Raw genomic sequence first — 16769 nt, forward strand, 5'->3', positions numbered from 1 at the left:
CCCCCCCCCCCCCCCCCCCCGTTTAAACTGGGCCTCAAAAACAGGTTCTGACAGGACTTAAGAACTCGCATGGGGCTCAACTAGTTCTTAATTAACTTATTTACTCTTCACTGTGACCTCTGTTTGACAACGCAGGGTACTTCAGAGGAAATATGTGTCCACTGGATGAAGTGCAAGAAGAAGAAGTTTAAAGATCTTCATTTTTCAAGTTGTTGCTGAGGGCACAAAGTGAGGACATTTGGGGTTTCTGTCACGTTAAAACTACTAGTGCTGTTGCTGTAAATACTGTCAAATCATGCCATGACATTTAATAAATGAACCAAAATCAATGCTAGCACTTGCGTACAGGTGTGGGAGACTTTATTTTATTTTTTACAGTGGGCAGGTCAGTCGGTGAGGTCAGGAACGGAGTAATGGGCCTCTCAGAGGAGGACAACTGATGTAGCATCAGCTGTTAGCTGCCTCCATCATTATAACATGATTAATAAGCTCTGTGTTTCCAAGACACACAGCACAGGAGACTTTTAGACCTTTTTCTCTTCATTTCATTCTGTTCTCTCCATCCCTTGATCTTTTGCTCTCATACACCCAGTTTTCTTCTGCTCCACCGTCTCTGCCCTCTCTTCCTCCCTCTCTTCCTTCCTCCCTTCACTTCCACTATCTCTCTATTTTGGACTCTCGGAGGGGACAGGGTGACTCTCAGTAGGTCACTTCTCCCTGCCCGTCTCTCTCTCTCTGTCTTACTCTCTCTGTCTCACTCTCTCCAGCAGCTAAACCAGCTAGAAACCCAATCATCCGAAACTTTCACCAAAGAATTTCCTGGAGAAATCTTCAAGAAGAACTTTGATTATCAACAAGAACAATACAAATTCCAAAGAGCTGTTTGCTGGATTTCCTTACGTTTTCTCCCGTGGGGAAGGTCTCAGTGTATTTTTAGACCCTGCTGTGATCCAGCTTTACCACAATTGCCGTGTACGCTTTGTACGTCGCCTCCGTCATCTTCTTCCTCACAATCAGCCGGGGCCAAACAGGATTTAACGAAGGAGTTGCACGCGCGTTTCCATGGTGACGGTGCATTTCCCAAAGCCTTTGAAGGACTGAAGGTTATCACTGAACATCCGGCAAACTCAAAGCCCAAGGTACTGTAAAAATCCATGTCGCTCCGGCTGAACTTTATAATAATGATTCGACACTGACGGCGCTGAATGCTGGCGGTCTGCACACAATTATTCCTTCTTATTGCCATTTATAATATCTATTAAAAGTAAGCTGCTACACTCCCAAACTTTAAAAAGTGGACAACTGCAACTAATGACCAATGACTAATGACTAGTGTTATAATCTGTGAGCTACAATATGAGCTATTTGCTCCTGCTATTATTAACTTAAGTCACGTTCATTTATTTTCATATTGTGTTTTTTATAACTTTGTAAAGAGAAATAAACTTTAAAATCACATTGTTTCCTTCACGACAAAAAGACTCACTGTAGCCTGTTGCTCTGTTGCCACTTGAAGATATAATATAGTACATTTGTTGCATTAAATATATGACGAACATGCTAAAAATGTACACAGGAGATTAACAAAACATTTTTAAATGACCAGTTAATAAGGTTGTTAACTCTGCACACTGTCAATACAAAATGTATTGAAAAAGTAACATTTTGCTCACAGACTTTTGACTGGAACTCACAATTCACTCTTCATTCTCCTCAAACCTGTTACGCCAGTGAAATGAAGCAAAGTGTACAGTACTCCTTCCTCCTTAACATTGATTAGGGCCTCAGTTTAGATTTAGATTTAATGTGAAAATAAATGTCTTGTTTCCCCCTTATGTCTTCTTGGGATCCCTCAGATGTGTCTGGGGATCCCTTGGGGGTCCCGACCTCGAGTTTGGTAACAACCACATTTGAAAATAGGGTCTGTTTGATGTGATCTTCTGATGATCAACTTACCTTTTTCTTTCTCTCTTTTTTTCTCCTCTAGCAGTGCCGTGATGTAATTGCACAAGTATAATCCAGAGGAATGTAAATCCCTGCTTTCAATATTTGTACACGTAAACTGCATTAAAAACAATAAAATGGTCTTTTTTATTTTTTTAGAAATTAATTCCTTTATCATCTTATTCTTATTCTGTAACGTAGTATGCTTGTAGTTGATGTAGGCTAATACTGTACTCTAGAAATAAAGAAATATTTCTATCCTTACACCAATTTAACACTGCAAAATACTGCATTACGTAAATGTTCATTCAGCTGTGACTGTTGCATTTTGATACAGTTTGTTGTTTAGTCCAGCGGTTCAACCTGGGGGTCTGGCCCCTCTACGGGGTCGCAAGATAAATCTAAAGGGTCATGACATGATTAATGGGAAAGGAAAGAAGTAAAAGCAAAGTTCTGCTACACACATTTATATTAACTTTTTCTAATCTCTGATTTTTTTGGAATATCAAATCATTTTTCCTCCTTTTTTTTGGCTGAAAACTCGACAACTTATAGACATCCGAAACCTGACAATGTGTCGTAGTCTTTATGTTTTTAATGTGAAATATGAATCTGACAATTAACCACAGTCGGTAACTCTTCATAAGCAGTACCACGCCTATTTGTCATTAAGTTACTCATATCAAGGCGATGCATTCACTTACTCACATTCTCCACGCCGCCTTTTGTCGCCTTTCATTTGCCCTCAAACACCGGTTAGTCGCCTCCACCCACATCGTTCTAATTCTGTGCATTCCTCTGGTGTGGAGGAGGCGGCAGCAGCAGTTGGTGTCCCTGTGTGTGAAGATCAGCTCAGCACTCTGTGGTAACAACAGGTGGGCTGGGTCATCAGGACACACACATACAAGGAGAAATGTTTGCTTGACTGTGACTCACACTTTGACAGAAACTATAACACATGGGCTACGTAAGAGAACTGTTCTGTGATTAGACGCTTTGAAGAATAGTGAGGAAGTGGATGATTGCACAGTGCAGCTTTTTCTCTTCTCAATGGATCAATATGTTGGCCTGAACGGCCGGCCTTACAAGATCAATGGTCAGCTTTTATATCACTCACGGACCGGCACTCTTAGCTCGACTTCTGAAATGACACACACATGCCGGCTGTTGTTCACCAGATCAATGGTTAGCTTTCTTGAATCACACATACACACACACACACACACACACACACACAATTGAACATTTGAGTGTGCGTGGGCAGAATTATATGTTACATTGATTTTGTGGATTGTTATCTGAATGCAGCAACAGAAAGGTCAGCCGAGCAGAGACCAGCTGCTGAATCAAAACACATGGCATCATACAACCATCTTGGATCACATTGTACAGTGGATAGATGGATGGATGGATAGATAGATAGATATACACTCCCTGCTTTTTGAAATACAGGTATGCTTGGAATACAGGTATGGTCTTCAGAGAGGGAAGATAAAGAGTATTGCATTGTGGTGAATGTAGGATTCAGGATTCTTTTTGAAGATTGAAAGGAATAAATGTTTCGATATTTCGACCCTTGCTGCATTCATTTTGATCATTCTTGCTCCTTCTCACACATGTTCTTAACCTTAAGAAAGTACAATACCTAATTGCTGGAATAACTCTTTTCCAATTCAGCATTAATGTCACCTGATAAAGAATAGAGTGATTACTGAATGGAGTCAGGACTAATGTAGCAGTGAAGTACAGAATAATCCATTCCTGAATATCCGCTACTGTAAATCATTGAACATCATTGGCCAAAATGATCAATATCAACTATAAACTCAATCTGATCATCTCAATTTATCACCTGATCTTGTTGAGGGGCTCTTTGTAGAAATCCTGTTTTAAGAGTTAATTGTTTTAGTTTATATTTAAGTGCTCTGTAAATAGAGTTGTCTTTGAACAAATTACCATAAACTAATTCACACACAGAAAGTCTGGTCCCAGGGCATATAATTTAGCTGCCAAAGCGGGAACTTTGAGGTATACGTGTACAGGAGGCGGGTTGTTGGTTCATGGAGGGTCTACTAGGGGCCCGACATCGATGTTTTGCCCTTGGGACCCCTAACAGGTTAATCTGGCCATGCCAAAGTGCTCTGGCTTTTTGTACCGAGCTCTAGACATGTTGCTTTATTCACTGTTTAACTGTCTTGTGCAGTCGAGCACGCTGTCTGGGTTTGAGTGCACTGGCTGCATTTCAGGCAACGATACGGGCAATTTACTCAAGGGGAAGAATGCATATTGAGAACAGGCCTGAATTGAGCCTTGAGGTACATATATTATATAATGAGGAGCGAGGGAGACATTGTCACAAATCTACACTCAGCTTCTATTAAATAACAGTGAAGATGAGAACCATTAGAGTCCAGACCTCCAAACCACCACCTAATTCTGTCAACGAGATTGTCATAACGATCGGTGTTAAATGCCTCAGCTGGACCAGCATGGCATGCAGGACTCATGCCGATCTGCACCCTTCAGGGCCTCATTAATACTCTTGAGAAGGGCATATTTCTTCCCCTATTTTAATTCAAATCTCCACAACGGTGTAGCTATCACTTTATATTTGCAGATAAGCTGTGTGAGAGCCAGGCAGGGAAACAGAAAGGAAAAATACATCATCTCAGTTCATCGCATCACGCCGCATAATGAACACAAACAACCTAACGCGGGCACGTAATCATGTCATGGCGCGCGGCCCCGCTGCCATACAATGATGAAAACTTTCTTTACAGAAGTAATTAGTCAGGTGGATCAGATTTTTCAAAGGTTGATGGAATTTAATCTCCTCAACACCTCCGGTATAGTCTCGATCTTTCTCTCTCCTCCTCATAACTCTCATCCTCACACAAAGAAAAACATCCGTGTGTATAAACAGCTGCTGTGTGCGTTGTACATACTGTAGCTATTACTCATATCATGCACGGATTAAAGTTATACTAATTTGGTTTAGTGGTGAATTTGTGGTGGGAAGGTATCAACACCATCATGGGCTACAATCCTGTGTTTGATACCAAAGGATTCAAGGGAAAGTTGACTTTCCACCCCCACATTACTCCCAAGGTTTCTGTACTTTATTTTGAAATTTAGCAACAGGTGTTTTTTTTAATGTTAATTGTCTTTCAACGTGTCCTCATCGAACATACATCTACCACCAAAGCCAGACAGCTTGCTGCTGCACGTCTATTTGTAATCCTAATCTTCTAAATCAGATGCTAATTGCATTGTCCTCTAATTACTATCGATGTTTGTACTGACATTTTTAGAGGTGAGATCAGCAATTTTAGAGAACATCAAAAATGACTGTCTCAGAAAAAAAAAAAAAGGTTACACAGCGGGATATATATGGGACAACAGGGACAAGAAACTCATCAAAGCTAAAAGGGCATATTGTGAAAAGCTTATTTCAAGTGTACACACTCCCAAAACTTCAAAGCTTCTTCAAAATTCAGAGTATTATAGCAGCAAACAACCATTTTCAGTGTATAAAGTGGATTAATGTCTATCTGAGCAGAGCATCAAGTCGCTCTCCCTCTGTGTGTGTTGTAATCAGAGCTTGTGCCCACTCTCCGGTTCTCCCACGTTAAGGAAGTGTAATACTAAATTGCAACTTTAAAGATGTTTATAACAGCACTTACAGCATAATTCCATTCTCATTACTCTAATTTGCTTAAATTAACTTTAAACTGTGTTAGCTAATTAGCTCATACTTTTTTGTGTATGTTATCCCACTCCATTAGCAGACCACAGACTTTTTCTTTTGGTCATGGTTTCATTTTGTTTCCAGGCATTTTTAATTGTTATTTAAAAATTGAGCCACCTACACTTTTCTTTTTCTGACATTTGTTTACTTCTCGAGGTCCATGCCTCATCTCAATCAATCCTCTCTGCCTCAACCAGCATGATACATGATTCTCTTCCTTGCTCTCTTCATTTTGTTCTTTTCTTTTTGTCATCATGTCCTACATGTTTTAAACCCCTCTGTCTCTTTCTGTCCTCAGCCCTTTTCAACTTTTCAAAATGAGCAGTCAAAACAACGGCGGGGGTGCGGACCGTCCGGCTCGGACCAATCAGAAGACGTTTTTGGACGATGTCATTTTGACCTTTAATTCACCGATGGCCTGGCTGCTGGTTGTGGCGCTGGTCATCACATGGTTTGGAGTCGCCATCGTTCTCTTTGATCTACTTGACACTAAAACCCTGACAGGTAACATTTATACCTTAATCTTTTAATAGATTATTTGCATTAAAAGTAAAACCATCCGTTCTACCTTTCACCAATGATTATAATTCCATCATAATGTGATTATAATGTGCGTGTAATGACACTTTCCTTCAACTCATTTATCCCCATTTTTCACGTATAATTTGAACATCCATTATCTCATCAGCATTTTTCAACAAACCTCTCGGGCATTTTTGAAGCAGACTTCAAAAGTGGACGTGCTCTCAAGAAGGTCATCATTTTCAACGGCCGTGTGTTGAGTCGGAGGACACGCACTTCTGTGCTGCTTTAACACTGTTTGTGTTTAAAGTAACACATGGCGTTGAGTGTTTCGCTCCACTCGGCAGATGTTTTGAAAATGTGTGTCGTCTGTGAGGAGTGCATTTTCTCACACTCGCATTAGACTCTAACATCAATGAGCCCATCAGTTGACAGTTCATGTACCAGTGTAGTAATACAGCTGTGTACATACTGCGGTCCATCCACTCCTTATCATTTTCACTTAAATGTCATACACTGGTATAGAGTGGATTGAAAGGGAACTTCCTGTTGCTTCCATACATTGCCTGCCAGAGTAGCTTTATTCCCTCAAATATCCATAATCCTATCATCTACAGCTCAGAATTTGATAATTCCAGTGATTGTCTTTCGTTTTCTGTGATCAAACCTTAATTGCTTCATTGCCATTAGAGAAAATTAATTTCCCTTAGAACGCACCAGTGCAGCAGTCAAGATCTCCTTTAAACATCTTCAGTTCAGCCTAACACCGCTTATTCACTGGCACCCTTGATCAGGCATACAAGGCTCCGCACACCCGTTAATTTACATCTTGAGATAATGATAATGTCTGATTGTAGCAGAACAGGAGGAATCAACAGAGAACATCCGCGCCGCACTCTTCAGCACGTCGCTTTGTTTCGGTAAACACAGCATCTGGGTTGTTAACTACCCCAGAAATCAGAACACTGGACAAAAAATGTCATGTTGAAGTCATTATACTCTTGTTATAATTTACTTTACAGTTTAGGTAATGCTGAACACTGAGGTCATTCTCATAGCTGTCTGCTAAACGTGAAGGTACGGTAAGCCAGAAGTCGGCTAGCTTAGCTTAGCATGATGACTGGAAATGGGAGGAAACATCTAGCGTATGGAGGTAGCAAAATCTGCCTAATGCGCTTTAAGTTACATGTCATGTCTCATTGTTTCATTCATACACAAAACAAAGTGTGAAAAAGTCAATTTGGTCTACAGGAAAGCATTCAACATATACTGTATGGAGATTTAAGTTTTCAATAAGAAATTCACATTTATTTTACTTTAAAAGTCTTTTAGTATGCACTGTAGTGATCTGAATAGACCTGACCCACAAAAGGTCAAACTGCCTGCGATCTTACAACCACACAACAGGAAATCAATCCCTTTGACTTTCTACTCACATCTGCTCCTTATCACTCCCACCACTACCACACATCGCCATGTTGTTGGACTATCCAGCGTAAGGATAGTCCTGCCTCGCACATCCAACACACTCATCTTTAACTCCTCTCCTCACTCTCCTCCCTCCTTCCCCCCCCCCCCCCCCCAACAACCACCTCTTCTCCATCCTCATGCTGTCAATCACCTGCCATCCCATCCAAAGAGTACACATCATACTGTGACGACCCCGTGTGTTTATCTTCTGGTAAAAACAACGACAACAGCAAAACCATTAACAGTTTGACTGCACTGCTTGCTTGTACTAGAGTGCTGCCTGCGACCGATTGGAGACTATCAAGATGTACATGATTCCTTTCCACCGACAAGTGTTTCCCACCAGCTGTCAACTGGCTAACGTATTGTCCCTTTACTCATCACTTGTAGATGCATTTTGTCTCTCATAAACGTCAATGAGACATCGCTGAATAGGATCCTAATCGACTTTCTATTGGCATTGTTTTCATGCTTAGCGACGCGGAAAAAAGCTAAATTTGTGTATTTCTAGATTTCAATTTCCCGACTATTTCACAAACTGCTGTGAGGCGGTTGATATTCTCAGTCCCTGTCTTTAGGTGTATGACAATTCAAATTGTGTGCCTGTGTGACTTTGCATGTAGCCTATATCTGTGTTTCCTCTGGACCTGCCAACAGTCATCAATGACTAAGAAGCCTCGTGATACACCGGCTTAAAATAGACTTAGGTGTTGGGTTACGACCATTGTGTCTAATGATGGCATTAAATCTGTGGGCCTGTTGGGATTTTCAATTAAATCATATGTGCAATTTTGCAGATTTATTTTCTTGCAACAGCCGACATTGGAAAACATGAAAATCCAAGAAAACCTAAACAGAGAATGAGATTTCATACATTTCATTCAGAGACATCAATAAAAATGACGGATCTTTTCTCTAAATCAAGGAAACGTTCCTCTCAGGTTAGTGAGAAAATACAGCAGAAATGCAAAGTGTCCCTGCAGGTAGAAATCAACTTCCGTTTTCTGAGGTAAATATTTGCAAGTTGACAATGACAAAATGCTGGGCTGCATTTTTAATCACAGAGCTTTTCTCCCCATCATGACATTTCAATAAAGGCCAGCGTGTGTAAATGAAACAGCAAGGAGACATTCTCGGACAATAAAGAAGAAATGCAATCCTCCCTGTCGTGAAAGAGCAGCGATAAAGTGGTGTGTGTGTGTGTGTGTGTGTGTGTGTAGAGAGAGAGAAAGAAAGAATAGACAAAATAGCAGCAGAAAATACTATAGAGAAAAATATAGTACAGCACAGAGAGAGAGGACGCTGCAGCACAGTTTCATCAGTCATCTTATCAAACCCCTGTTCTTTCTTTATCTGACAGTGAGGCATGAGGCAACTTCTTAATATATGTGATTACTCTTGAAAAGGGAACTTACTTAGATTGAGACGGTTGCAAATGTTACAACCATCTAGCGTTTATTAGTTCAGATCAGACATCGCTGACGAGGGTGTTGCACTGCAAAACCTTATGGTGTCCGCAAAACACTCTCCTATGTCAGTGTGACAGAAAGAAAGACAGAAAGAAAGGAGAATGCAATGAAGGAAAGAAGGAAGTATAAATAAAAACAAACAAACAAAGCTCTGAATCATTTAGCTTTTCTTATCCAGCTCAGATGCATCTCTTCCAGCTACTTTATTCTCTTCTCTTCTGAAGTTTTTTCAGAGTCCTCTGGGTCTTTTTTTATTTATTTTATCTACAATTTGTATTTTTAATCTCTTTTCTTTGTGCTTTATCATTTTGATGTGGTGGCTAAACTCCACAAAACCAAAGGTAGAGAGAAGCAGGCAGAAGAAAAGAGTCCCAGAATGAGAACATGAAAGTAAGACAGAAAATAGATTCATAAAAAAGAAGAGAGAATAACGGAGACATGGAGTGAGTTAGAGAGAGAAACAAAGAAAGAGAGGGTGGAAAGGTGTATGGAGGAGAGACTGAATGAATAAGTAAAGGCAATAAAAGGACGGGAGAGTTAGCAGGGGGGGGGAATGCTAGCCTTCTATTCCTGGTGCCTCTGTGTGGAGTGCCAATCAAAGAAATGTCAGTGCATTAATCAGCTGTTTATGAGGATGCATTATACGACTCCTCCACACTTGGCAACAAACAGGCACAAAGCTTCTTCCACCTGGGAGAGGGAATATTAGAAAGATCAATTAATGAGAGCTGCTGCTGGGACAAAGCAGTGGTGAATAAAGCAACCCTGTCTCCTACTAAATTACGTTCCGATACAACTAAAGTGCTCATTTACATTTCAAGGAAAACGTATTTTCCTCCCAGATAACCATCACAGTTGGTTCACAAAACAAAACAAAAAATACAAAACTGCTTCGAACGGCAACGAAACTTCTTGGTTAGGTTTTTAAGAAAAACATAATGGTTCGGCTTAAAATGACAACGAATCTGACACAAAACTACGACTTAGTTGTGTTCAGGTAACATAAGTACCTGGTTCACATGAGACAGGAACAGTGGTCTCCTGGGTGAGAGTCCTGTGTTTTTTAACCTTTCCACAAACCACAATTTTTTCCCTAAGTTTAAAATTTGTGATACAGCGGAAGCAAACGTTATCCAAGATAAGTTTCCCGCAAAAAGTAATTCACAATGCAGTTTAAATAAAGTGTCATTAGTCGTGTTTCCATTCACATATTTTTAAATTGATGACTCCTGGAGTGGAAACCAAAAGTTAGCGTGTGACTACTTTCTTTGGTAGTATACTATATTTGGGCAGACAGAGTCAACAGTGGAAATACTGATAAAAGTGTGTCGGGAATGTTGAAACGCTGCTTAAAACTTGGTTGAGTTGTAGTCGTTTCTTGCTGTTCTCAGCCAGCATGTCGTGAAAGTCCGAACATCTTCCGTAAGATGAAAAGTGTGTTTTGTGTGATGTTTTTTTTTGATTTGATCATGTTTGCCATTAAAGCAGCAAAACAATATCTCTAGAGCTGTATGTGGCTGTGAATGGTTCGATGGCGGCTGTTGATGGATTTATGTGTCTTTTTCTCTCTCTGCTTCTTTTTCTTTCCGCTCTTCTCATTCTGTGCCTCCTCGTTTCCTCCGTCCTTCTAACTCTGACCCGGAAATCGATCTTTTGAAAGATGTCTCAGTCACTAAAGTGCATCAAGAGGCGAGAGGAAGCTTGTCGGGGAAGCTATAGGGCGGCAGGTGTATCTTTGCCGAAGTCTTTTCGGCACTTGTGACGTCTAAAAGAGGCGTGACACACATCTGGAATATACAAACGTTGTAAATTGAATTAAAAGTATATGTATAAGTTGTCATTTTGACATACATGAAATACAGCTGTACTATAACAACACAATGAACAGAAGCTGCTCCTGTGCAACACGTCATAATTGACATTGCTTTAAAATGCGCAGACGGCCAATTTTGTTAATGCCTCGACTTCTCTCTCCTTGTGTGTCTTCCTTGCCTCCTCCGCTCGCATCTTTAGGAGGGAGGGTGTACCGCGCAAGGACAGGAGGTGAGGAAAGGAATTGAGGATGCACAAACTGAGAAATGAGGAGAGCGATTGTTCTCTCTTCAACCTCTATACTCTTCACCTCCCGTCATGCTGTCTCTGTTAACGATGTGTCTGTCCCCCTCAGGTCTCCCTCCTCCCTCTGCCATCGCTAAGAGAGGTTTGAAGGCAAGAGGCAAGCAGAGAGCCGCCATACATATCACATTCACTCCTTAGCACTGAAGTTAAATACATGATATCAATCAATATTTCTCTCACTGCGACCTGCTGTGACCAAACTGTAGAGTATGAACACCTACACAGGCATTTAATATAGTATACATATTAAATGCTGCAGTAAAACTGTACATTTTTCTGTTAAATTGTGTCATGTGTGAAGTGATTTCAACATGGTCGTTTTTTAGACTGTAGTTTGTTGGTAAGCATTGCTGATATTTTTGCTCAAGTTTAATTTTACTCGTTAAAATATCTTAAATATTTCATAATATCCTACTGTACTCTGATTTACATTTTTTTTTTTTTTATTCTATTGTCTTTATTCTATTTAGCTGCTCTTCGTCCAATAAAATCAAGCCCAGCTGGGGTCCCTGCTGATGTCACATCTCAGGAGAGCACTGATTGGTTGGAGATGATATGGACTTTTGCAGCCAGTTTGGTAGCTCCCGATGCTGAGGAGGAGGAAGGTATTCACCAGCTAACTGAACCCCTCACATGTAAGAAAACATCACCTCATGCTGAGTAACCATTTACTGACGAAGATAACGATAATATCATGACTGACATCTTATTCAGGACCTGGCATCATGGCAATCATGAATGAAACGTTTTAACATTCTGGTAATAGAATGACTATTAATCAGCATGGAAATGTAATGAAAAGCAAACTATATGCTCAGTGTGATCATCCACGCTGTGCAGATAATAGCAATGGTGGATCTGTCGGAATGTAGTCACTCACTGACTAACAGAGTTGTAATGAATATGATGCCCTTTTAACCCGCTAAATTGTGGAAATAAATCAGGCATAAAATAAACTTCCCGTCGTCTTCTTTGTTCAATTATCAGGACCAACAGCCCATTTCAAATACCGCTAATTAACTGTAGTGAAAGCTTGATCTGGAGAGCTTTTTATTTACCAATACTTCTGTCACAGTTGGAACTGGGACTGGTGCCAAATGCAGACATTAGGACGCAGCAGATGAATCCAGTGATTTATTGTAAATAGCTTACAGGCAGTGAGTCCAAGTGGTAAACAGGGAACAGGAAAACCGAACACAGCCTTGAAACTATGACGAAAATGGAACAAATGAAGTAGAAGTGTTGACGAATCCGGCAAACCGCTATGTGGTTTCCATTTGACACCAAGTAATACAGGGAACAGCATCGCCAATACCAATACTTTTTACAATTATAAGCGGCTTAGGCTTGTATGTACTTTCATATTGCTTCCACTGTTAATTACTTAATCGCATGCATGTTAAAACACAAGACACTTTTTATTTCTTATGATTGTAAATTGAATGTGCAAAGATGAAAATTACAATTCTTGGGATTTAACAAAGTACAAATATATATATTTAAGTTATTTTTGTGCAAATAAAAGCAGTCAACCAACATTCACTGTGAAATAGATCCAAACATGCTCCTCTTCCATTCAGACATCATGTGTCAGTGGGAGTAACTAGTGGGATGTGGGTTGATTGCACACAACAGGACCACAGCATGAAGCAAAGAGTACAACGAGACTTTATTTTTACAGATAGTTCTAATCTTCAAATGGGTGTAGAAGAGAGAAACTAATCTTTTTTGTGTATCGATCCTCTTGATGCTAGAATCGATCTTTAAACAAGACATACTATAGTATCGATATTTTTGGGATTGATCCTCCCTCCTCTACCAACTAGCTGCCAGGTTGTTTTTATGTTCATATGGCTCATGAACAGGTATGTTGATGGATGAGGGAGTCAAGTGAGGGGGAAATGAGGGAAAGTCCATCTGGTGGACGAATGGAAAATGGTTTGATTTGAGTAACCACAAATGTGTCTTGAGAGGAGAGACAGTGGGACAACTTCAATGATGCTTAAAGATACTCTCATTCAGATTGAGGGGCAGAAATACATTTTAGTCTGAGTTATTGTATAATAAATATAAGGAGCAGTTAATTTTCAAAGGAAGAGGTTCAAGGCCAAAACAACAGCAGGAAGACAGATGAAAAAATAATGATGTTGTGCAGGGAGCTTAATATTCATTTGTATGGTAATTTCAGCCAAGAAACTTCAGTTTGGGGTTTGATATTTATACCTGCAATAACTGCGATTGATGAAGTATATACTGGGACCGATGAACACCTCATTTTCTCCTCTGGCCTTCAGCTTTCCACTCGGAGGAGCTCTGAACAGGAGGAGCGTGGAGGGAGGACACGAAGGGACAAGTATGAAGAGCCGGAGAGAGGAAGAAGGGATCTGACTGAAGTGGAGGAGAGGACGTAAAGAAACAGAGGGAGGAGGAGGATGTACAGTTTATCGTTTCTGTCCGTTGTTAACTGGAATTTTAAGATTAAAAACTGAAAATTAAGAAACCATGAAATAGTGTAATAAAAACGCCATTATGGTCTCAACCACATCTGTATTCTGCACATTGTTTTCTGGATTTGCTCTTTAAAAAGTGCTCATCTTTTAAAACGGTGTGATAATGGACACATCACAATGATTCTCTGAGTTCTTCATAACTTTTTACAAGCTGCATCTCGTAAAATGTTGTAAAAGATCATCAGATGAAAAATGTCAAAACTGTAATTAAACAAGTAAAGGCTTGTTAGACAATCACGACAATAAAAAAGAAAGACAAATCTTTATATGTGTCTTTTATTTGTCACCTATCGGTTGATAAAAAATATTTAAGTTTGATTTATTTCAGTCTTTTATTTTATTTGTATAATCCTTTGTTTTCCTCACACATTTAATTCTATATTTATTCTCCCCGTGCTCTTTTTTTACATTGTTCTGACCTCATTTTGGATTTGTCAATTGTTGCTATATTTTTGTCTGCATATATGACGCACTAATAATTTAACACACAATCTTGAGGAGGGCCTTGCCATGAGGACCGTTTTTGTGATAGAAATACAGCACACACGGTTAAGCAACGTGGCTTCCTTTCACTTCCTCTCCAGTCTTTATATCCGTCTGCGTAGGAGGTGGTCTGAATTGGAGATGACCAACGACGAAACATTCTCCCGGGGTCGACACCAGGTAAGTGATGAGGTACAGTAAGAGCAAGACGAACGGTTGTGCCAGGAGGAAGCAGTCGTGGAAGAGATAAGGATCAACTCGCCTGCAGGGGCATCAGGCTGGTGACTCCAATACCGAGCTTGAATGTTAGAAGCAGATGATGGTGGGCGACAGAGAGAGAACACACAACGGCAAATTCATAACTCTTCTTGAAATAAAGAGGGCAGCGTGACCCGCAGTTAAAAGAAAACAGGACTGAATAAAGGAGGTGAGAACATAAGAAAAATGGGCTGTAAGCCTAAGCATGAGATCACCGAGATATAGGAATACCGTATATGCTGTAACCTCATACAATCTACTATGAAATACTATGAAGAGAGTGGGGAAGTACTGCGTCACAAGAAAACAGCTTGGTAAAAGTACAGATGTGCAGTAGTATCATAATAAAGTAACAATAATACATCATTGGATCATTATACTTGATGCATTGACATGTAAGTAGCACTGCTCTACTTTACTACTTCGGGTAGTTTGTTCCTTAACAATGCGTCATACTTTATAGACTGTTCATATGTTTAAATGAATTAAATGTAAATATGAATACATTCACGTTCAATTGAAACATAATGAAATCATAACTTGATTAAAGCTCGAATAGATTGTAACGAACATAACAGGCTAGCTGAAAAAGACTGTACAGGGAGTTGATTCTGTGAATTGCATTACATTATGCATCATCATCTATTTTAATAGAAGTGAATCAGAAACATCCTCCTTAGAACAAGGCTATTTCTTTGTATTCCCTGATACAGCCTGATAACAAGACTGAAAACCTCTTGAAGAACATACAGCTCAGATTTGAAGATTAAATCGCTGAACATAAGAACTCCTTCTCGGTGAAGATGTTCATGAAAAAGAGTCTTTGATTTGTCAAAGCAAACACAGCATCCACGCCGACGGCAAACGAGCGACACTTTCATCCCGGTAATGGTTTGTTTGGGGGCTGAGCAGCATCCAGGCGATGATTTAGCACAAAATTATAGGTAAAATGATTCACTATTTTCAATTAAACTGTTGTAGTTTGATTGTACAAACAAAATGAAACAAAGGGATGTGGCATGGGGACAGGGACTCCCATGTCTATATGCTAACAAAGCCACTGCTAGCAGCTGGTTAGCTTAGCCTAGTAACTTCCTGGAGTATTGTAGCCTTTTTAATTCAATTCAATTTAGTTTTATGCATGAGTTATCTCGGCTCAGGTTTCAGATAGAGCAGGTCTAAATGGTACTCTTTATAATATTTACAGAGACCTAACAATTCCCAGCATGAGAAAGCACCTTGGCAACAGCGGCAAGAAAAAACTCCTTTGGATTCTGGAAAAGACGGCTGCAGCTCTTCTCTGCAGAGCGTTCCTACTATTACTCATCTCAAATAAGTTTAACCCTCAAAAAAAAGTTCAAATCATATTTCAAAGGAAAAGGTGCACACATGTGTATCATGTATCATGATTTCTCAAAGCGTCTGCTAGAAATGTTTTTTTTTTCACCATTGTGTCTTTCTCCGTTTGCTGAAATGTGGTTGCTGATGACAAAGAAAACCGCTGTGTCAGCTTTCAAATGTTGCCCGCAGTAGAATCCCTCCCTTTGTGATTACGGAGACACGAGGTTCGGCATCCGTTGTTGTGGTTGTCATTACTGGTATCAAAATGTAAATGGTATTCAATTTCATCAACGAGATAATGTGATGGGATAAGGGCGGTTAATCTTTGAATAATTGACAGAAAATACTGGCACCCACACACACCCACACACACACACACACACACACACACACACACACACACACACACCTGCCTTTAGATTCCCGGCAGTAAAAGCAATGAATAATGGATCTTAGTTTTTTTCTGGCCTGAGGGAGAAGCTTTTAAACATAATTTGTTGCTTTAATTTATTTACACAACCTGGCAACCCTGGCCCCTCAGGCTACAGTGGGGGCATTACACAGCACTGAACCACCCAGGTAGGGGTATGGCACACATGTGCACACACACACACACACACACACACACACACACACACATACACACACACACACTCATGAAAAAGTGCGTGTGACTCACACATCTTCACCAGGTATGACACATAATCTTGTACGTCTTTCATGCAAATTCCATCTCGGAGACAATCTGTCGGTTTCACACATTCACAAAGAAACACGTTAGTGCTAAACATTTGATGATGGTGCAGAGATAACAGATCCCTCTGCTAGCGCCCTGTCGAAACCATCTATCTCCAAGAAGTATTTCTGAACTTCATTTTCACTTTTCGAAAACTTTTCACAATATTT

General features: G+C 40.1%; 1 protein-coding gene across 4 annotated transcripts; it reads left to right on the forward strand.

The window, feature by feature from the left end:
- The first annotated feature begins 13 nt into the window (after nucleotides 1-13).
- LOC116393516 (triadin) lies at nucleotides 14-14045 on the forward strand. 4 transcript variants are annotated; one of them, XM_031865898.1, is made up of 6 exons: nucleotides 14-1139; nucleotides 5991-6196; nucleotides 7854-7895; nucleotides 11321-11368; nucleotides 11742-11906; nucleotides 13566-14045. In XM_031865898.1, the coding sequence occupies exons 2-6, from the start codon at nucleotides 6010-6012 to the stop codon at nucleotides 13586-13588; spliced, it is 465 nt and encodes a 154-aa protein (XP_031721758.1). In that variant the 5' UTR covers nucleotides 14-1139; nucleotides 5991-6009; the 3' UTR covers nucleotides 13589-14045. The 4 variants fall into 4 exon arrangements, with proteins under 4 accessions (XP_031721758.1, XP_031721760.1, XP_031721759.1 ...); XM_031865900.1 differs by having other exon boundaries at nucleotides 11742-11876; XM_031865899.1 differs by lacking the exon at nucleotides 7854-7895 and adding an exon at nucleotides 11167-11196.
- Nucleotides 14046-16769: the final 2724 nt, after the last annotated feature.

This window comes from Anarrhichthys ocellatus, unplaced genomic scaffold (assembly GCF_004355925.1).
Source record: "Anarrhichthys ocellatus isolate YVR2014 unplaced genomic scaffold, GSC_Weel_1.0 scaffold34, whole genome shotgun sequence".
NCBI lineage: Eukaryota > Metazoa > Chordata > Actinopteri > Perciformes > Anarhichadidae > Anarrhichthys > Anarrhichthys ocellatus.

What these genes read in the sequence shown, in the direction of transcription:
- LOC116393516 (XM_031865898.1), top strand. Translation starts at nt 6,010, where the DNA reads ATGAGCAGTCAAAACAACGGCGGGGGTGCGGACCGTCCGGCTCGGACC. An exon ending in TGACACTAAAACCCTGACAG is followed by an intron (nt 6,197 to 7,853) that starts GTAACATTTATA and finishes TCCCATCCAAAG; the next exon opens with AGTACACATCATACTGTGAC. An exon ending in GCTAACTGAACCCCTCACAT is followed by an intron (nt 11,907 to 13,565) that starts GTAAGAAAACAT and finishes TCTGGCCTTCAG; the next exon opens with CTTTCCACTCGGAGGAGCTC.